This window comes from Gopherus flavomarginatus, chromosome 5 (assembly GCF_025201925.1).
Source record: "Gopherus flavomarginatus isolate rGopFla2 chromosome 5, rGopFla2.mat.asm, whole genome shotgun sequence".
NCBI lineage: Eukaryota > Metazoa > Chordata > Testudines > Testudinidae > Gopherus > Gopherus flavomarginatus.
In genome coordinates this window covers 131,262,324-131,284,983 of record NC_066621.1, presented here as the reverse complement: position 1 = coordinate 131,284,983, position 22,660 = coordinate 131,262,324, and the positions used below count along the sequence as shown (strand labels likewise).

At 40.2% G+C, this 22,660-nt stretch overlaps 1 protein-coding gene across 7 annotated transcripts in view; it reads right to left on the bottom strand.

Moving 5' to 3' along the window:
- UNC79 (unc-79 homolog, NALCN channel complex subunit) overlaps nt 1-22,660 on the bottom strand; it is a 151,714-nt gene that overhangs the window by 5,101 nt on the left and 123,953 nt on the right. For 5 of the 7 annotated variants that reach the window (XM_050953161.1, XM_050953163.1, XM_050953162.1 and 2 more), the window contains 6 exons: nt 19,562-19,639; nt 15,542-15,631; nt 9,319-9,494; nt 7,201-7,387; nt 5,173-5,370; nt 2,762-2,839 (listed from right to left, as the gene is read on the bottom strand). In XM_050953161.1, the coding sequence (XP_050809118.1) occupies nt 2,762-2,839; nt 5,173-5,370; nt 7,201-7,387; nt 9,319-9,494; nt 15,542-15,631; nt 19,562-19,639 (807 nt within the window). Of the gene's footprint in view, nt 1-2,761; nt 2,840-5,172; nt 5,371-7,200; nt 7,388-9,318; nt 9,495-9,521; nt 9,580-15,541; nt 15,632-19,561; nt 19,640-22,660 lie in introns of those variants that run through there. The other 2 variants (XM_050953166.1, XM_050953167.1) reach the window with 2 other exon arrangements.

Genomic DNA, 22,660 nt, shown 5'->3' with positions numbered 1-22,660 from the left:
CAAATGAAGGTGTGGCCTCCTTTGCAAATCTTAGACATGGTCAGGAGACCCTCAAGGGTCTGCGGCCCACAGCTTGAAAACCACTGCTATAAATTATGGAGGTGCAAGTCATGGCTCCATAGTTAAAGCTGAGCTCTGAACTTAGAGCAGGGATTCAGTCTCTCTGGAATGTTTTTAAAATACAGCATATCCTCCCCACAATTACAGAACTTACTTTTAAAGTAGAGATTGAACACTAACACAATGCAAAATACTGTGTTTCTACAAATCTGGAACTTTAAACACGGAAAAGCCTTAATTATAAACATATGGTTAATGCATGATGTCACTGCAGGGGAGAGTTAAGGTTGTCTGGTTGCTCTATGCATTTCCAAACCTTAACATACTTGGATTTCTTTTAAGCTTATCTGGAATTTCCTAGATTTATCATTCTTTTTTTTGCAATAATTACAACATCCCTTAGTGTATTTTACTATAAATTACTGACACATACTCTCAATCTTAACTTCATTGTACATACTTTTTGCTTGGGAATTTACTGCAGAATTTGTGCCAGGTTTGCCTTTTCTTTGGGTGGGAAGGCAGCTTTAAAATCCACCCTGGGCTTCATAAGATCCTGATTCATAGGTGCTGAATCAGTCCATGTCTTGGGAACCCTGTCCATGTTCCATCCTGGGACAGCCTTGCCCACTTTTAGGGACCCGGCCTGCAGAGCTGAGGTACTGAACTGAGCTCTTTACCTTATTATAAATCTGAATTTTAACATTTGCTAATAGAACCTGAATCTTTTCAAACCAATCTGCCTCATGCTCAGTCATCCATTAGGAAGTGAAATGTGATCTCATTCAAATGTCACCCCCGCCTAGAAAAGGTCAAAACACCCTATTTACTGAAGGGAAATACATGAAGTGAGGCAGTGAGAGAGTATGTCTGAATTTTTTTCAGAAATTTCATTCTTTGATTGATATCCTCATGCAGGGAATGTTTAAGTAGCTCTCCACAATACTACAACAGTATAACTCTTCTCAGCCATTAATTTTAAAGAAGGCATGGTAACAGGGGGATTGCCTTTCAATTTTAGCTATTGTGTTACTGCTGGACACTAATGGTATGTCTACACTGCAACATAAGTCTGTGCTTGAACCCAGGCTCAAGCCTAACCCCCTCTTGCATCTACACTGCAATTGTGCTAACCCAGCTTTTGAACCTACGGTCCCAGGACCCTGGATGGTTGGAGGGTCCAAGCTCAAGTTAAGCCAGGACCCAGGGTCTGAGCCCTGTTGCTTTGCAGTGTAGATGCAGCCACGCTTGACTCAGGACCTGGGAGTTGGCCAGACATATCCTACAATTCCATGGGACCATGGCTGTAGTACTCTCTATCCCAACAATCTGCAATCCACTGTATTGAAAATGGAAGCCATGCCCCCTTTGTAAATGGCAGCAGCTCAGCGTTAACCTAGTCTCTCATGATCACCAATCTGCAAGAACATATTGAGAGAGCCTCCTGGATTTGCAATGGAGAGCGAACAGATCAAGTCTTTGGCAAAGCGAGCTGCTTTCTGGTTATGTGCAGGGAGGGCAGTAAAGTTTTCCCACAGTGCATCATGGTCCTAGTGCTAGAGCAGCCACATTTTGGGGGGATGAGAGGGGATGCTAGGGAGTCTGGGATATGGTTACTTTCACTTGGGTCTGTGCACTGCAATATGGACACTAGAGCTCTAGGTTTCAACACAGGTTAGAAAAGTCTTAACGTAAGGTCAAGCCCAGGGTTCCCTAACACGGGTCAGATGACTAGAGTCCCATTAACCTTGCGCTTACGTTGCAGTGTAGACATACCCTAAGAGGCTAGAAAAGAATAACACACAGTGGCTTGCTCGAATGCAATGCAACAGCTCAAAATACAAAGGAACACAATTCATCTAGACTCATAGGACTAAGGACTGCTTTGCTTGCTGTTATTTCATCTGAAAAACAGCTACCCAGAGGACAAAGTGGGAAAGCATCTATAATGCTAGAAGACTTGACTTATCCTGTGTGACCACCCCAATTCTTTTCATTTCTTCTTTGGTTTGGTTTGGTTTTACTCAGATCAATGCAGGGAACAATGTGGTCATCCACAAGGGCGAAAATACTACTTTATTTAAATTTTGGACCAAATGCTGCAGGACACTGATTTCCAAAGGAGTTTTGTACAAGCAAGGCAAGAAGGACTTGGTCCTGGACTGGTGAATAGCCTATTGTGCTTCCCTAAAAGAATAGGATTCACCATCTAATTATATTAAGTAAGAAACACACACACATAGGCATTTAATAAAACCAGACGTTATTCAGGCACAAGTCTTGTGTTATCACCCTGAAAGAATTTGAGTGCCAGGACATAACTGTGATCTGCAAAGGAAGCTGTGTGACACCAACATTGTTAGGAATTAGAGATTGGTCCAAAATGGAAACTTAAAATCCAGATTTTGAATCCTGCTCCTTGCAAAGTTCAGGGGTATCTGAATGCAGACTTTGGGTTCATTCTGTTCTAGAAACTAGGAGTAAATAAGATACAAAGTCAAAATTCAAGGGCAGTTTGGGCTCAGCGTTTTCGTCTGTGCCTCTATGTTAGGGATTTTACTCTTTTAATGTTGTAAAGGGCTATATTCCCACACTGACCTTTAATCTCAGCCCCTTCTAGTTTCCCCTTCTAGGAAATCTGGTGGAAAAAAAGGTCCCTACGAACCCTTAAAGAAATATTCACAGCATGTGATTCACATACCTTGACAAAGATAGTGGAATTGCATTCTTGTAAAGCCTCCATTAAACTAATCACATGTAGACACACCATTTCCACCATCTGAAAGAAAAAATATTAAATAAATATCCAGTGTAATAATATTGTGAACACAGCAAAGAGTCCTGTGGCACCTTATAGACGAACAGATGTATCGGAGCATGAGCTTTCCTGGGTGAATACCCACTTTGTTGGATGCATGGCACCACACACAGCCAACAGTCCCTAGGGATAGGCTTGCTCCATTTTCTTGGCAGCTACACTAGGACATAAGCTGTATGTTTTGTAACCACTGACATTTCAGGTTAAATATCTCATGATGACGTTTCTGTTTACTAAGTCTTTCTCTGATGCAGCAGCATCTATCTGTTAGAGTGCTCTATATATTTTGTTTATCTCCTATTGCACACCAAGACCAACTGTCTTCAGTTTTCTTTCTCTCAGTCATTGTTCCTTCTACATGTCCCTGTTGGGTCGTTCTCATCAATCACTGAGTCAGAAATTGGTATTTTTATTTACTGAATTCCTTTTAAAATAAAAGATCAGATTTTATTTTTTCCATCTGAAGGTGATTTATTGTTCTGAATTGGCAGGGGGCCATGAATATATAATTCTTGGATTTTATAGCATGAAATACAGCATATGCAAATATTAGCTTTTTGGTAGTAAACGGCATTTTATGTTTTATGTTCTGTAAATGCACAGGTACAACAAGACAAATCTCTTGAGATGGCAGTGGGTATTTGCAATGCCTGTCTGAACTATGCATGGATTCCCCTATATAACAATAAATTTAGCTTTTCAGTATTGTTTGTCTTCTTCGAAGAGCTTTACAAACACTCACTAATTGAACTTCAAAATACCCCTGTGAGAATAAATATAATCCACATTTTACAGAGCAGGTAGTCAAGGCAAAGAGTTTAATAACTTGTGCCAAGGGCCACATAATGAGTCATTGTTAGAAATGAGATTAAAACTCAGGGGTTCCCAGTCCCACACCTTTCCCCTTAGATTGAGGCTAGTCAGAGACAGAGGTCGCGCAGAATTCCAGTTGACTTCACTAGGAGTTCCAGGCTTACAGCAGCAGTTTCCAAACTGTGTTCAGTGGACTACAAGTGGGTCACAGAGCACTTAACTAATAGTCCATTGACGCGGGCTGGTCACCCAGGCTTCTCCACATTTCCAGAGGTTAAAATCACATTAAAGGACAGCTATACATATATTAAGTACTTGCCTAATGTGACTATAATGTAAACAATTGCTGTAGTTGGCACAAAAATATTCCAACTGCAATCCATGTGACTGCAAATGAAATGGAAAATGCCCAAACATAGGGGGAATGGGAGGTGGTCTACATGATCATACATGAGCAGGGAGGTGCTCCACAAAGCAGTCTCTGCATAAATAGGTGGCCTACATTCTAGAAAATGTAGAGAGCCACATGCTTAGAGGACCTGGCTATATGTGAGGACTCTTTGTCTTGGGCCTAGAATCAGAACCTTCAGAGCCAAAGCCAACAATTACCATTTCAGCTAATGGAGAATATCGATCACATTAGTAGAACCAGAAGCTCATGACGAGTCTGGCAAGTGAGAGACAAGACCCCTATGTACCTTGCCCATCTTAAGCAAGCTGTCAACCCTGAGCATGCAAACAGAGAAAGCTATTATTCTAGCACTGTGCATGCTTTAGGGCCTGAACCTCTGAGGCACTCAGCAATGGAAGTCAATGGGAGTTTAGAGCACTCGGCACACATCAGGAGGCACTGGGCAATTTGCATAGCACTGGGTCCTTAGTGAACTGCACCTACATCCTGCACACTAAGCAGTGGAACTGGATTAATAATTCGTAACAAATAATTAACTGAACAAATTTGGCTCATTTTCTGTTTGTGAAATGTTTATGAACAGACTGCGGTCTTCTCAAATCATTCATTACTCAGAACTATTTGCTGAATGATCTCTGTGGATTATGCTTGCTCAATAACTTCTTTGCAACCAGTTAACTGTGAGAGTTCAGTATTGATCATTTGAGCTGTTTTGACTGAACACATAGATCACAGGGTAAAAACTCAAACAAATATTTACAAAACCCTTCTGAAGTATGTGATCATTTTTGCTATGCAAAGTCAGGCGCTCTAACACTGAACAGCACTAGGATCCAATAGAACTGACTAGCACTAAGATCCTTGTTCAGATCCCCACAGGGTAAAATTATTACTAGTTATCTTCCCCTTTGAACTGTCAAAGGTAACATATACTGCACTTCCAAAAATAGCACAACTGCTTCACAAAATTATGCATAGTCCCATGTATTCAGTTTTAAACTTTAAACCTAGAAGGTTTGGCTTTATATAAATCTGTAATAAACAAATCTGTATACAGTGTCTGACTCACCACTTTGTTATGTGCCATAAGCTGTATGATACTAGGTGTCACTCGGCTCCAGAACTCCAGAGCTGTAAGGATGGCCGTAAAGCTAAACTCGTTTTGATTTTGGACCGTAGGAGCTACTGCTGTTTGTTCACAATACACTGTCCAGAGCTGAGCAAATATAAATGCATGGAAGAGGGAACACATGTGCAGCACTGATGTCTGTGGAAAGAGTAACAAGAAGAAAAAGGGTTTTCTTGAAATAGTATAAAGTACATTCCCCACCAAAGTATCCCCCATTAACATAAACCTCCATCAAATTAAATCCTCCAAGGAATTCTCCCCCATCAGGTACTCCCTGATCAAATCCACAACTATCAAAGTGTTTCTCTCGTTAGGATGCAGTAAGTGAAAGGCATCTGATAACAGCTCATGCTCATGCTGTTATCAGCTCATGCATGTTGAAAGAACATGTTTATATTTACAGCCTAAGAGCCCGATCCTGCAAACAGATCTGCACATACAGGCCCTTACCTGTGCAGATGCACTAAGGGGTATTAAAGTAAAGGTCAGAGCGTGAAGACCACTTTGTCCTTGGGAACCAATCCTGCTGACCTCACTGAGGTAAAACTCCCATTGCCATCAATGAGAGGCCTGTAGGAGAAGGGCCTTATGACTCATGACCTTGAACATGCTACTACCCAAGTCAGTGAGAGTGAGAGTGTCCCAAGGAAACATGTATCCACACAAAATAAATCATTTTACATCAACTTCTTTTGATCTGCAACCTAGTTGCATCTTACCAGAATATAATTGCCCTAAAACACCTCCATGGTACAGCCCCATAATGGGAACTTTGCAAGGCTCACTGTGTAATTTTACAGATGCACCTGAGCATGACTCTTTAACAATAAATGTTAGGTGTAGTGATTTCTGACAGACACACCAAAGAACTGTCACGACTCCTAGACATGTCACTAGTTCATTATAAAAGAAATGTTCTACTGTAATTCAGGTCATAGATGTTTTCTCAGTTTAAAAGCGCAACAGTGATTCATGGCCAATGCCAGTATGACTGCACCAAACACTGCCAAGGTTGCTTGGTAACTGGAGGGAGGTATTTGAAAGAGCAAAAAGAGCTAGAAGGAATTAATGGGAAGCATCAGTCTTGAATGGGTGAGGGGAGGCCAATACTAGACAAGCATGTGATCATTCTACTTCTGTAGTTAATAAACTCCTATTTATTATTTATTAAATGAACACATAGCACCTGCTGAATCTATGTTAATTATTGTCATAAATGGTTTATGATTTGCAACAATGTGTACTGTTCATCTTCAAAGCACTTGACAAATCAAGCTGTGCTTGAGCCCATCTCTGTTTGCAAATATTAAGTCTTTTTTAATCCTCATACTACCTCTGTGATGGAGGTTAGCAAGTCTTATTTGACTAGAATAGAATAGTCACTTGAGTCAATGGGAGAGTCAATGTCGAGCTGAGAGAGGTAGGCTTAGGATTCAGGAATTCCCATCTCCCACTCCTGTGCTCAGAACACTAGACAGTGATGCTCTCGGACAATAAAACATCTCTAGCAAGCTGATTTTTAGTGAATTTATCACTGGTTTTCTGTGTCTATTGGGGCAGTTACCTTAAGAAAGACTGGGCAGGTTTGGGGTTTCTTTTCTGAATTATAATCATAAGTTTTTTACTATGCTTCCAATTTCCTATATCTTATGAATACAGCAGCCTGCTAAGTTTGGGCAGTTTTCGTTTTAGTATGGTGGGACCATTATTGAACAAGAAAGTGGGCAGTGTAATTTTAAAACATTCAAACAATACTGCTGGAATATTTTACTTGTACAAGTGGTACCATCTGGGAGTTTAAACCACTTTAAATAAGGCATTAACATGAAGTTGCTTTTATAATATCCAGAGAAGGAAAAGCCGTAAGATGCATTTCACCTCCCTGAAAAAAAACACAACTGGTTAAGTGTTTGCAATACTAATGGCGTTGCATAAGGTGTATCATCTTAAACCCAAGGAATCCCTTACCTTTGATTGCTCTGGAAACCCAATCAGGATAACAATAAGGTGGTCTGCAATGTGGGAGCCAGCATCCAGAGGAATTGGCATGCAAGACGAGGGAAAATTCGGACAGATGACATTGTGTGTCAGAGACCCCAGAAGTAGCCAGGAGAGTAAACGAATATGAGATACACATTCGATGAATTCTTTGGGCCTGTCAGAGAACAATTGATTTTTATAATGCATGTAAACTTTGCTCTCTCTCATTAACTGAAAATCCCACGTTTGCAAAATGCTGCCTGTGCTTGCTAGAGTCTAAATCATTCAGGTAGCTTGTGGGAATGCCAGGAAGAGCCGCATGTAGATTGGCTGAGCAGCATTTGTTCTGTCCTTGCAAAGCTGAGATTCTGCATAAGGCTGATGTGGCAAACTCAGAGCCACACACAGTGATTATTTGGATATAAATTATCAAAGGAGCTTTATATCATGATTCCTCTGTATATTAAAGACTGTGGTTATGGCACTGGGCAGTGATTCATGAGATCCTGATTCAGTTCCCAGCTCTGCCAGAGACTTCCTGTGTGACCACGGGCAAGTCACTGGATCTCTCGGGATCTCACTTCCCCATCAGTAAAATACGGTTAATCACACTTCCTTTCTCCCACCCTTTGTCTGTCTTTGTTCATTTAGTTTGTAAGTTCTTTGGGGCAGGGACTGTCTCTAATTAAAAGATCATACTACACCTAGCACAATGAGATCCTGATCTTCGCTGGAGCATCTAAGTGTTAGTGTAACACAAGAGTAACAATAATTTCCATTGCTTTCATCTCAATCCAAGATCCCCTGGCTTTCACAAAGCCTGGAATTTAGATTACCTACTCATCTGAATTCATAGGCACTGAGAAGAAACTGATTTCAGGTCAGAAAGCCATTGCTTAGCAGACCTCTCACTGCCATTTTTCATTATTAATTTAACATCATCAGTGATTCAAAACACCAAGGAGGCATAACGATAATACATTTATTTTATTCATTGGCTTTTCTATGGTGTTCAGCACCCAGGACCTGGGACTTCACAAACCTTAGTTATCCTCACCTCAGGACATATTAGCCTCATTTTACATGTAGCGAACTGAAGCCCAGGGAGATGATAACCCCGATGCTGCAAACACACATACACATGGTTAATATTAAGCACATATACATAAGTGTTCGCAGGACTAGGGGCTGGGGGCCAGATTTTTCAAGGTATTAGGTGTCTAAAGATGCAGATAGGTGCCTAGTGCGATTCTCATAAATGCCTAGGTGCTTAACTCCTACTAGGTGCCTATCTGCACCTTAAGGACCTAAATACCTTGAAAAATCAGGCCCAAAGTGACTTGCTGAGCTCCCATAGGAAATCTGTACTAGAGCCACGAATTGAATCCAGATCTGCTGAGGCTATGGCCAGTGTCTTAACCACACAGCCATCCTTTCTCTCTATGAAAAATAATTGTAAAACAAGGCTTAGTTCTCTTCACCTGCACCGCCATCATTTCCCATTATCCTACACAACCTGCAGCCACACAGAAATACTATAGGTCAGGATCTCTCACGTTTACCTTGACTGGGGAGGGTTAAGCATGTATTTAAATTAAAGTATATGTATAGCTTCACAGATTAAATCCAACAAACCTCTCATATTGTGAAGTCTTTTTTTAACAGATCACCTTCAGAATGGACCCAGTCCTGGAGCCCCTATTCATTTACATTCACTCCTTACACAAGCAAACTGCAATGAGTAAGTAGTTAGAAGTTGGCCCTATATAGCTAGGTTTACAACCAGAACTGATCTAACACTTTCATTCTGTTTTACTATGAGCTCATATTCTAAAATCTTTATTCAAATTCATTCCTCATGTAACCTCACTGAAGCCAATGGAGTTACATCATGGATTCATCTGAGACCATGATGCAATACTACTGAGTCATAAAGTTGGGGTTGTTCAAACATTTAACCTTGAATTATCTTTGTTTCAACTTCCATCATCAAATTACACCCACTGTCATCACTAACTGCATTCCCTTTAATCTGGCAAGAACCCCAGAATTATTGTGGGAATTTCTGCCTCATTGCTCTTCTTTTGGGGACAAAAGTGCTCTTACCCCTGTTGCATTGCAGAAGGAGGATGATACAGCCATGGCAAGTAACGAATCACAGCTTTATTATCTCTGTGATTTCCTCGTGTAATTTCCATAGCTGCAATCTGAGCTAAACCAACTTTGAGATGTCCACCAAATGTGTCTTCATGCAGCGGCTGAGAACATGTCTTCATGTGACTCTGCAAAGTAAAGATCTGATTTTCTATCCAGTAGGGTATTGCACTAGATCCACTTTATGCAAATTCTCACATATTGTCTGTTCACCTTCAATCACCCACACAAAGAGAGAGTTAGGCAACATGTGCAGGCATCCTTTCTATCAGCAAACCCTGTAACTATGTATGCAAACTAGCTTCTGCATACTCAATTTATTTAATTGCACATCGAAGGACTCAATCTTTTCACACGGTAATACAATCTGCACAAGAAATTACCAGCTTTACCCAGGCAAATAGCCATTTGCCTTTAAAAATACAATATTTCGACTCTTCGGTGGGTGAGGGACCATTTTGCATGGCTCATTTATTGTGAAGACATTTAGGCCCTGAAAATCTAAGGGCAGTGTTGTATCTATTGAGTGGCATATGCTTATCCCTGAAAACGTATTTTATAAAACACTGTTGTGAGCTGTCATGCTTAATTGGTGCTTCTTGAGATTCCTCCATGTTCCCAAATGTGCTAACTCTGAATTGTCTACTGCTATTGCAGATGATGACAGTGCCAATTGCTGTATGGTTTGCTTAAACCGCCAGACTGTCCTTTGCACAACAGAGGCCATGTCATCAGATGGAATAAATTGCTATAATGGCATGAAAGTCAATGGACCTATGCTGATTTTCATCAGCTGAGTATCTGGCCCCAGTAATTTTAGTTCTACCAAATGAAAATCATTTAACTGAACTCCTGTTTCAAAAGTGCAAAATCTTCCAGCACCGATGATTAGATCGATCGATAGATAGATCTTTTGCTTATGTACAGCTAGTGAAATTAATAAATTCAGCTTTCCTGACTTTCCAGAAATTTACATCTTATTCCAAGAGAAAACAAAGACCACAAATAACTGAACACAGACAATAAATGAGACTATGGCTATGCTGAGAAGTTATCATAAGAACGGCCATACCAGGTCACACCAAAGGTCCATCTAGCCCAGTATCTGTCTACCGGCAGTGGCCAATGCCAGGTGCACCAGAAGGAGTGAACCTAACAGGCAATGATTAAGTGATCTCTCTCCCACCATTCATCTCCATCCTCTGACAAACAGAGGCTAGGGACACCATTCCTTACCCATCCTGGCTAATAGCCATTTATGGACTTCACCACCATGAATTTATCCAGTTCTCTTTTAAACGCTGTTATAGTCCTAGCCTTCACAACCTCCTCAGGTAAGGAGTTCTACAAGTTGATTGTGCGCTGCGTGAAGAAGAACTTCCTTTTGTTTGTTTTAAACCTGCTGCCTATTAATTTCATTTGGTGACCCCTAGTTCTTGTATTATGAGAATAAGTAAATAACTTTTCCTTATCCACTTTCTCAACATCACTCATGATTTTATATACCTCTATCATATCCCCCCTTAGTTTCCTCTTTTCCAAGCTGAAAAGTCCTAGCCTCTTTAATCTCTCCTCATATGGGACCCTCTTCAACCCCCTAATCATTTTAGTTGCCCTTTTCTGACCCTTTTCTAGTGCCAGTGTATCTTTTTTGAGGTGAGGAGACCACATCTGTACACAGTATTCGAGATGTGGGCGTACCATGGATTTATATAAGGGCAATAATATATTCTCAGTCTTATTTCTATCCCCTTTTTAATTATTCCTAACATCCTGTCTGCTTTTTTAAGTGCCTCTGCACACTGCATGGACATCTTCAGAGAACTGTCCACGATGACTCCAAGATCTTTTTCCTGACTCATTGCAGCTAAATTAGCCCCCATCGTATTGTATGTATAGTTGGGGTTATTTTTTCCAATGTGCATTACTTTACATTTATCCACATTAAATTTCATTTGCCATTTTGTTGCCCAATCACTTAGTTTTGTGAGATCTTTCTGAAGTTCTTCACAGTCTGCTTTGGTCTTAACTATCTTGAGCAGTTTAGTATCATCTGCAAATTTTTCCACCTCACTGTTTACCCCTTTCTCTAGATCATTTATGAATAAATTGAATAAGATTGTGCAAGTCTAACATAATGCACTAGTTACTAATACAGGGCTGAGAAAGAAATACACAATTAATGTCTAATAAAACACTTTATTTCAGCTAAACTAACAACTTTTAACTAAATATTTATTCAGCAAACTTTACCTCTTTTTCTGTTCATTGAATTTCTGCAAACAGTGCTTTCCTTAGATTTATTCATTAGCTGATGAACAATTTCCCCCTTTTTGAACTCAAAGCCTTGTTATTCACAATTTGAAATCCCAAATCAAGTTGTGCTCCTAGGTTGTGATTGGTCATATAAGTCACATGATATTGTTCCCATCACCTGGATTGGTTAGTGTAACTCTGACCAACAGGCCTCTGGAGGCAATACTTGCAGAAAGCAAATATACAATGTGGACAAACTTAAAATCCACTTTCCAGGGATATTTGCATTAGTGAAACCCAGTCAATATGAACATTCATGTAAAATGAGTATGAATGCGCATGAACATGGATGATGTGGACTTGTTTAAAAATCTGACTGAACATTTGTAGGGTTTTTGGTTTGGTTTGGTTTAGCTTTTCCAGTATTTACCCATACTGGAGACATACAGTGTGTTTCTGTCTGCATCCCTTAAAAAGGTAAATCTAAAAAGGAAGAGGCTACAGCTTTTCCACATACAAACATTCCAGACTAAATATATACTTGCCTTTACATTTTCCAAACTGAACCAGAACTTCAATAAACCATTAACTAAAATAATGATCATATTAGTTGGCTTTCTACTGTATTCCTTCAAGCAGTCTGACCCATATCTCATGCTTTGATTCTGATCCAGATTTCAACTCCAAATCACAAAGCTTAGAACTCTGCTCCCTGGTTTAATTTTGCCCCATGAAAGATATATGAAGAACAGAGCAGGGGGCTTAGTTCAGGTCCATCGCTTGCTATACAAAGACTAACAATAAACATGAAGAACTTTTAGATTCTGCAAAGACTTATGCAGCTGTGTAATTTAAGCAAGTCAAGGTGCACGAGGTGGTAATATCTTTTACTGGACCAACTTCTGTTATATGTAGTGGTCAGAGGGCTATAGATGGTGAGACCTCTGGGAAAGATGTTTTGTTCCTTGCATTAACTTTTTCTTCCTTTTTCTTCATGTAGTGGAGTTTCCATTTCAGATGGAAAAATTCCATATCTTCCATGTTGTTTGCAGTGTTGTTGTAGCCATATTAGTCCCAGGATATTAGAGAGACAAGCTGGCTGTTTTATTGGACCTTTTACCTCACCCACCCTGTCCCTCTAATATCCTGGGACCAACACAACCACAGGCACCAGCTTCCTCCAGGCCCCAGGTGCTCAAACTCCTGCTCCGCCCCAGGCCTCATCCCCACCTGACCCCTTTCTCCAAAACCTCCACCCCCACCCTGTTTCTTCCTGCCCAGTTCCGCCCCATCCCCGCACCTCTCACCCCTCCCCTAGCACTTCCTGCACGTTGCAGAACAACTGATCAAGGCAGGCAGAAGGCACTGGGAGGGAGGGGAAGGAGTGGATCGGCAGGGTCGCCAGAGGACAGGAGGTACTGGCTGGGAGAGAGGGAGCTGGCTGCTGGTGGGCGCTAAGCACCCACTAGTTTTTTTCCCTGGCTGCTCCAGCCCTGGAGTGATGCATTTTCAAGAACAACAAGGAGTCCTTGTGGCACCTTAGAGACTAACACATTTATTTGGGCATAAGCTTTCATGGGCTAGAACCCACTTCATCGGATGCATGGAGTGGAAAATACAGGAGCAGGTATAAATACATGGAAGGACGGGAGTTGCCTTACCAAGTGTGAGCTGTTGCAGGATTGGAGCCTTAAAGAGATAGAAACAATTTAGTAAAACGGGAAAAGAAAAGGGAAGAAGGGGGAATTAAAAAAAAAGTATGCAAGAAAGAGCTCTTTTTAGGAATATTTCACAGATGACAGAGGTCATCTGAATATATTTACAAAGATATGGTTTCCATTTATGGTTTCAATCAAATTCATGTTTTCTGTGGGATAAGTGTACAGGATGAGTCTCTTAGTGTCACCACTGTTCATTTTTTAGTATATTTGGAAAGTAATTTAGAATGTGTGAATAATTTTTTTAACAGGGAAAAATTAAGAGTGGGCTGGGAATTCAGTTCAGTTGAAAATGATGAATTAGTTCACGCTTTAGAGTGGATTACTACTCCAGTGTGAAAGAGGAAAAAAGCAGCTTCCCCTACTGGAGCATTTCTGAATAGGGCTCAAGACAGACATTCAATAGGGCAGGCACTGGAAGCAGAGATTTTTCTCTCTTAAAAAAATTTCTTGTGGGTTTCAACAGAAGCATTTTTTCAGGTTTTATGCGTGATTCCTCCTCATTTATGTGGCTGACATTCTCTCCCTGCAAGATGTTCGTGTGAAGACAAAAGATGAACTGGTAGCACGAGGCGATCTAGTCGCACTGCCACTACTTTTCAGAAAAAGACTGATACATTCCAAAGCTTGGCCTATAAAAGCAGCAGCACACTCCTCTCTAGGGGAGCCGGTGTTTGCTGTGCAGCCTTTCAGTATCCCCTACAGACTGACCTGTGCTGCAAAATGCATTGGAGCAAATCAACAGCTCTTTAGCCACAGGCTAGAAGTGAACGTGGGAGATTAGTAGCGGAGCCTCCCTAGAACTATGTGTATGTCAGAGCCCAGGGTGCAATGTGTGAATGACGGGAATATGTTTTCTTGCTAGTTAGAATTAGGCAACATTAGCTGTACTATATCTGTTAACTGAGCTTTAGATCACAAAAATACAATTTGGCAACTGTTTGATTTGTCTGTGTTCAGTGATGGAGTGACCTCTGATTCTGCTCATGGACTTCCCCTTGGGTCACTGAGTTCCTGTTGTTCAAACACTAATGGCCTTTTGCCAGATTTTAGCATTGGCTGCATCTTTTACAACTTTTGGACTCTCTTTTGTACTTTGGAATGACCTCTCTTCCATACTACCACACCATCAATTTGTCTTGCAAACTTTGTATGGGTTACAAGTAGCAAGACCTGCTTACATCCCCTCCTGCTTTACTTTATGTGCTAATTGGATGAAATCCACTCCTGTGCAGGGAAGCAGCACTAGATCAACAGACCATTTCAATCCCACTGAACACCTTTTTTGAGGATATAGGAGGTATTTAAGCAGTGCTATTGATATACCTGTGCTTCTCCTCTGCTCAGAGGTGAATTTCAACCACTGCGCATGTATTTTCAGCTCTAAACTATACTCACACTTGTTTAGAGGGACAATGTTACAATTTAAGTTGTATAAATAAAATTAAATTAGTAGTTTAATAAATTAAAATATTATGATTTATTTTACAAAACTTAATAAGAGTATAACTGTTTTTATGGGCTTTTTAAAATTAAAATATTGTATTTTGATGTAAACATTTCTCTGGCATGTTTGCTGTCCAAACATGTTTGCAGCATCAGCATTAATGTATAAGAATCCGAAAATAACACTGACTAGAAACCAAAGAGAAACTAACTAGTCTATTTCCATTGTCCAAACTGAGTGAAATGCATCATCATACATGAGGAAAAGAAAACTGGAATTTTAAAATTATTACAATTTTAATAACACATGGTTAAATCATACTTCCCTAACAAAGACAAGTAATGTCTGTGTGTGTGTGTATAAGGGATGCAGGATTGGTTCATGAAAGCAGAATTAGTAACATGGATACGGAACTTAATATTTCTGTATATGATTGTCTAACCTGACTGTCCCTTCCAAAGCAATCTTTGTATAATATTATTTTATCAGCAGCCACATTTCAAAAAATGAAACCTGCGTTTTCATTTGTGTGCTATGCATATTCAAATCCAGCCCTAACTTCAACCCTTTCCATAAGCTTGTTCTTGTTTCTCCCTGAGGAAGTGACTAACCTATGATAACACTAGCTTTAAAACAGAAATCTCTCTGTTGGTCATCTTCATAGAGGTGCCTCCAACTGTGCTATTTACAGAAAAGATGAAAGTCATACTTAGCAAATACAATTTGGGTCAACATATCCCTGTAACGTACTCACCTTTAATTTGGTTAAGGTATGCATATCGGCAATAAAATCCAGCACATCATTAATGTACTGCCTCATGCACTCCATTGCTGCTGTTCCACACTAAAAAAAAAAGTACAAAATAACTGAATTCAGTCATCTGGTTTTTGACATATTCAGGTTCTGGATTTGCCTATTTCTTGGTTGCTTCCAGTGGTGTACCGTTTAATCTGAAATATTCCGTGGGAGTCTTCTTTGCAGTGTAGTTTGCCCCATTACACAAAAAGCAGCCAATCTCAGTACCTACTTCATCCATCACAGAATTTTTCATCAGTGACTGTAATAAAAAGTGAAGTGAAGACCTTTAAGAATATTAGTACAGTGTACTCCTTGAACGTTTCATGGGGCCTGAATCAAAGTCCACTGATGTCAATGGAAGCCTTTTTATCAGCTTCAATGGGCACTGGATAAGACCCCTAGTCCCACAACTTTTCAAGCAGCTGAGCTCTCCTCTGAGGCAAATTGGTGGGCTGAGCCCTAAGAAATTGAAATAGAACCACAGGCACGGACGCTCTGTGTTCATATGAATGAGTCCAGTTCAGGAAGCTTATGTAAAGAACACGGTCATTCTTCCTTGCTCACAAATTCCCAGTGAAAATGGCACCAGAAAAATTTATTTTTAATCACTGTTCTCATGTTTTTCACTTGTTAACAGAGATGAATGTGTGCACCACAATTTTTGAAAGCAGAGCTTAGTGGAATATTTTCATTGACACAGTACTCAAAAGATCAGCACTTTGCTGCCATTTCAAATGTACTTAAAAAAAATTAAAAACATGCTAAATCTAGATCACAATAGTTTTCACTTCACAACAGGTAGGGTTTAAAAAATGTAAGTGTTTTCAGAGTAGCAACAAAAGTGCTGTTTTCACAACACTTTGGGAACATGCAAAATTCTGGGAGCCCAAACTGTACAAAGCAAAACTGTGTAAGATTTTTTTTTAAGAAACTGCAACAAACCCCACTCCATAATTACAAATAGCCTTAGGGAAATAGACACAATAAAGACAGTTTCTTTCCTTCAACTCCTATTTAAATGGAGAGGACAGATGGCACACTGGGCTCAATCATGAGCCAGCCTACACACCAGCAGCACTGGGGAATTAGGGGGTATAAAACATCTCCCTATCCTCTTGCATGAGCTATCTGCATTTCAGTCACAGGTGGGTAATCAGCTGTGCCAGCATACAGGGAGAAGTAATCTGTGCCAGGAAAATGGCTAGCTTCCATTACCTCCCCCATAGAGCAAACGGGGAGCAGGGACCAAACTGGGATGTAATAGAGTCACAATTTGGCCTGGGCTCTGTTCCTGGGAAGTGCAGTTGTGCATGGCCCCTTACTCAGGGCACACTGCCAGATGCCAGTCTAGCCCTCAGTTAGTAAAAGATCTGCAAGGCACATGCGAACAATGCAGTGAATTAAATGACCAAGCTAAACATAGGTCATACCAGAGAGCTCTTCATAAAAGCTTTGTGAGAAGGTGCATACAATGGGTGGAGTATTCACCTTACTCCAAAGGCAGAATCCTCTGAATCCAAGGGGTTGATTTTCAGGAGTGGTGAGCACAGCTGAAGTCTGTGGGAGCTGTGGCTGCTCAGCACCTCTGAAAATCAAACTTCTATAAATTCAGGATTATGCTGGGTCCAATACACTTACTGCACTACATGACATCATTGTTTTATCAAATCTCATATCTTGCTTCCAAGAGTGGCCAATAGCCACCTATAGCTTTAAAAGAAGACAAAAAGTCGTAATGCACCTGGCCTGTAATGCAATACTGTATGTTGGGAAAGAATATTCCTCTTTGACCCCTCTAGTAAATGGTCTACATCCTAAACATTATTGAGTTGGGGTTGGTCCTGTTTTGAGCAGGGGGCTGGACTAGATGACCTCCTGAGGTCTCTTCCAACCCTGATATTCTATGATCTATGAACCGATCACCCTTTACTGAGCACGAGTAACAGCCAGTGTTGTTTTTGTTCATAAAATTATTCAGCCGTGAATTTTAGTTGCTGAAATTTGAGAATCTGCTCAAATGCTATATTTAAGCAGCTGACCAAAGTATTTCTCATTTTTCTATGTTAATATAAATCTACATGGTGCTGAACTATGACACTTCCTGCCTGTTCAAATGCTAAGCCTGTCAATTCTCTTGACAGGACAACAAACAGCAAAAGAAGGTCACTGGCAGCCCTGTCAGAGTGTCCTCCATCCAGTTTCTGTGGACTAAGGATTCCACATTGGTTCTTTAAACTGAGTGATGGAATTCTAAAAGGCATTGTGCTCAAACCTCCTGAATAATAAACCTGTATTGCAAGAGACATCTCTGCTACTATTTATTCAGTTTCTCTTGGGAGATATGTTGCATTCAAACAGCAGAACAACTTTCTCTTCTGTTAGTTCTTCTAAAGTGATCAATTTATGCCATGTCTTGTTATATCGACAGCAATCTGGCTACTTTGATCAAAATACAATTAAAAGTTTCTGTTAGGAGAGGTGTTAATTATCATTGTGGCTTGGAGTTAAAAGTCATAGAATCACAGAAGTTAGATACAGAAAAGACCTGTTAGGACATCTATAGAGATGGCGAGACTTGCACATAGAAAAGCAGTCTGCAAATCCTGGAGCAGACTTGGGATGACTAAGGACATGCCCAAGACCCATCTATCTACTGGAATTTGTGCTACATCCAGAATGATAAATCTGAATACCTTACAGGATTATTTAACTTCCTTCTTTACCTGTGTCTTTCTTTTGGGAAAGTTGGGGCAATTGTCTGAACTCTCCCTCCCCTATGACATCTTTTGGGGCATTCAGTTGGTCTGCTCTCCAATTCAGTTTTCTGGAGACTAGCAAGGTAACCCCTGCTTGAGTGAGAAGCCCCACTGAAGTCAATGGGACTTGTCATGTGAGTAAGGACTACTGTCATAGTATCTTTCCCCAATCTGAACCTTAGAGTCCAAAAGTTGGGGTACTAGCATGAATTCCTCTAAGCTTAATTACCTGCTTAGATCTGATAAGCTGCCACTAATCAGGAATTCCAGTGCCTGATACACTCTGGTCCCCCCAAAACCTTCCCTGGGGACCCCAAGACCCAAATTCCTTGAGTCTTACAATACAGGGGAATAAACCATTTCCCTTCCCTTCTCCTCCCCTCCAGGTGTTCCTTCCCTGGGCTCCTGGAGAGATATACAGATTCAAGCTCCATGAATCTAAAACAAAGGGATTCCATCCTTCTCCCTCCCTGTTAAGTACAGACTCAATTCCCTTGAGCCTCAACAAGGGGAAAAGATCAGACAGGTCTTAAAAGCAAAACTTTTAATAAAAGAAAAAAAGAATAAAGAAAATCACTGTAAATTCAAGATGGAATATTACAGGGTCTGTCAGCTTCTAGAAACTGGAGAAAAAGCCTCCTCCAGCAGAAATACAATTTAAAATACTTCCAGCCAAATACACATTAGACCTCTACCAGCCAGATACACATTTGCAAATAAAGAAAACCGATTAAAAAGACTAAACCGCCTTTCTACTTGCACTTACTACTTGAATAGAAAATTAGAGCCTGTGGTACATCCAGTCACTCTCAGATCCCAGAGAGAACAAAGCTAAACCCCAAAAATACAAACAAAGGCTTCCCTCCACCGAGATTTGAAAGTATCTTGTCTCCTGATTGGTCCCCTAGTCAGGTGTTTGGTTCCCTGTTTGTTAACCCTTTACAGGTAAAAGAGACATTAACCCTTAACTATCTGTTTATGACAACTACTCATATAAAGTAGAGGCTGCAGGATTATGTTGTGTTACTCTAAATTTTTCTCAACATTCTATAAAAATGAATCATCCAAGCTTCTTATCTTCAGTGCCCTGGTAAGCCAGAAGAGAAACAAAGGTAAGAGAAAGGACATTTCCATGAAACCATCTGAACATCAGAACTGTGTGAGACATCATTCTAAAAAAAAGCAGAAACAAAGAGATGGAGTGTGGTTCAGTACTTACTCCAGGCATAGATGCAATCATCTGTTTATGCAAGATTGTTGACTCAGCTAGTTTTGTTCCAGCATCTGCACAAACAAACTAATAAGAAATTAAAGATGAATTATATTTGTAGGAGCCTGAAAACATTAAAAAGTAATTTATGATTTTATTAAACTCAGCTCAGATCTCTTTTTGCTGACTTTTGTGGCAACTTGCTTTTGGCTACAAAAGAGCTCCTGCCATTATTAAAAAGCTAGTTTGTCAGTTATAAACAAGTTAATTCATCAGATAGAAAAACTGACTTTAAAGTATATGAATTGACATATATATGCTGATTTGTGCACTAATGGTTTGAAGAAAAATATAAGATAAAATAGGAAATTTTCAATCAAACCTAAATATATTTGTAATCAACAGGACACTTCTGCATTTCTCCAAATAACCTCAATGGGCTCTTCTTAAGTGACTGATTTCAGAAGGAGGATGGATCAATGGGCAATATTCAACTTTCATGAATCTCTACTGGAGAACTCTATCACTGGAGTTACACTAAGGATGAATTATATTAACAGATTTTAAATTCAGAATGGACCATTATGATCATCTAGTCTGACCTCTTGCATAACACAGGCCATAGAATTTCACCCACTGATCCCTGAATCAAACCCAATAAATTCTTGTTAATCTAGAGCAGCTGTCATTGAACATTATCATGCTTAATTTTTCCTTGTTTTTCTTGATTCCATTTGCACACTTCCATTTACTTTTAATTCCCCTGGCCCCAAAACCACTGATGTCCACAATATTCATACACCAGGCCTTTTAATGTTGTTGTTTATTCTTTATATATCTCCAACACTGTGCTAGACACTTTTCAGACAAGATGATGAGATCCCGTCCCAAGAGAGTTTTTACTATCCTAACAAACATTGTCCTTGCACTTGAGCAATTCTTGCAGTTTCTGTCCATAGAGATGCAGTATGTCATCCCTCAAAGAGCAGACACAGAAGCAAGGTTCCCAAGCTGAGGTGTCAACCTGGACTTCCTCAGTGTATGTTGTGGTTTCATTGATTTGGGCAGCTTCAAACTACATAATATATCTATTAACTGTTTGACACACAAGTCTGGCACCATTGTCACCACTGATTGTCCTCAATCTTGGCCCCAGATGTCCCCTACAGTGCCCGAAGCTGCATTTCTAGTCAATTTCCCATGACCTATATCTTTTGCAATGTATTTTAATTAGAACATTCGTATTACATACCAAGACTTGGAAACACTCAACCAGTAAACTTAGATCTTTGACATCAATCTGTTCTTTGGGGATAAATGCCACAAAGAGAAAAAGATATGTGTAGGGTAACGTTCAGACAGGGTCTTCCCCATATACACGGAATGATTCTGATCCCCTTTACTCTAATTTCACACCAGAGTAAAGACAGTGGTTCCAATTTATATTGAAGAGAGATCATGATGTGACCCATACCATTTCAGTCATGGTTGGTCAGAATCTATTCTGTGCCAGAGCTCTAATTGGCACAGGGAGGGAAGAAGGAGGCCTCTGGGAGCAGTTATGGTATGCACCAGCCGCAGTGGTATTTAGAATAGCTGTTAGGCTGCTCTAAATTATGCCAGAGATGGAGGAACCTTAAGAGACCCTATACCAGTGGAGGACAGGCATACTCCTGACATGCCCCCACAACATACCCTTGGCACATCCCCTACTCTGAGAATATATGCCAGTAGGAAGTTCTCCTATGCCAGAGGAATTATCTGCTGAACATTTCCTGCTGTATTATGGTCCTTTTGCACTCACTAGAGAATCTGGCCTGGTATTTCTAACACATTATGGTAGGTTATGTGCATTGCTATAGGTAAAATATTGTGTCAATATTCAGTAATTTCAAGTCAACTGAGAACATCTGCTAAAGTGAAACATTGTTGATTTTAAATATTATTTTCCCTTAAAACAAAAAAGCCTTATTAGCATCCTGTTAACATACTAAATGCAAAGTATTCAATGCGGTGGGTTATGCACAAAGATTAATATAAACATGAACAATGGCTAACACAATCCATAAAGTTTGTAATATCCAATTAGGTCCTCTTTAGTTTATAATTTTGGTTACCATCTGGCCTGCAGCTGCAAGGATCCTTCCAGAGCTAAACTGCAGTGAAGAAGGGCTGGATAAACCAAACCAATGCTCAGTACTAAAATTTCTTATTTCCAGTTCAACTCACTGACATTCATATTAACTCCCTACAAATACACCTCTACTCCATTATAACGCCACCCGATATAACACTAATTCGGATATAACGCGATAAAGCAGCACTCCGGGAGGGCAGGGCTGCGCGCTCCTGTGGATCAAATCAAGTTCAATATAACGCAGTTTCACCTATAACACGGTAAGATTTTTTGGCTCCTGAGGACAGCGTTATATCAAGGTAGAGGTGTATTATGAGGCATCAAGATGCCACTGGCAGTGGATTTAGTACCAGTCATACGTAGGGTCACATTGCAAAAGGATGGGAAATATATATTGGACCTCTTCCTAACATTGTCTGCTAATTGAGATAAAGTGGTTGGGTAATGTCTGCTGAATTTGGGTGGGTAAATATCCATCTGTTCATGCTCAGAGTTCTAAAAAAATATTTGCGAGAAATATCTTAACATGTGACCTTCATCTTTGATCATTTCAGTCAGTTATGCTTTATGATTAAATTCTGAGGACTAGATCCTCAACTGATGTATATCAGCATGGTTCCACTGAAGTCAATAGAGCTACACTGATATACATCAGTTTACGGTCTGGCCCAGAATGGGTGCCCTCTCATGGGTCTTGTTGTTAAAAAGGGGAAATAATAAAACATGTAAGTTAAAAAGAAATGAAACATGAGGCCTGATTCTGTGCTCTCTTGCACTGCTTTAATTGCACTGACTTCCACAGAGGTAATGCAGGTTTACACTATTGCAAGGAGGACAGAATCAAGCCCTTGGGATTTAAAATACTAGTAGAAGCAGCAGTTCCTATACAATCTGCCTGGGCCACACATCCATAAAGAAGATATAGTGTGAGGGCTGCAAAGCAGGCATGGCCATTGGCTCCTGGCAAGATT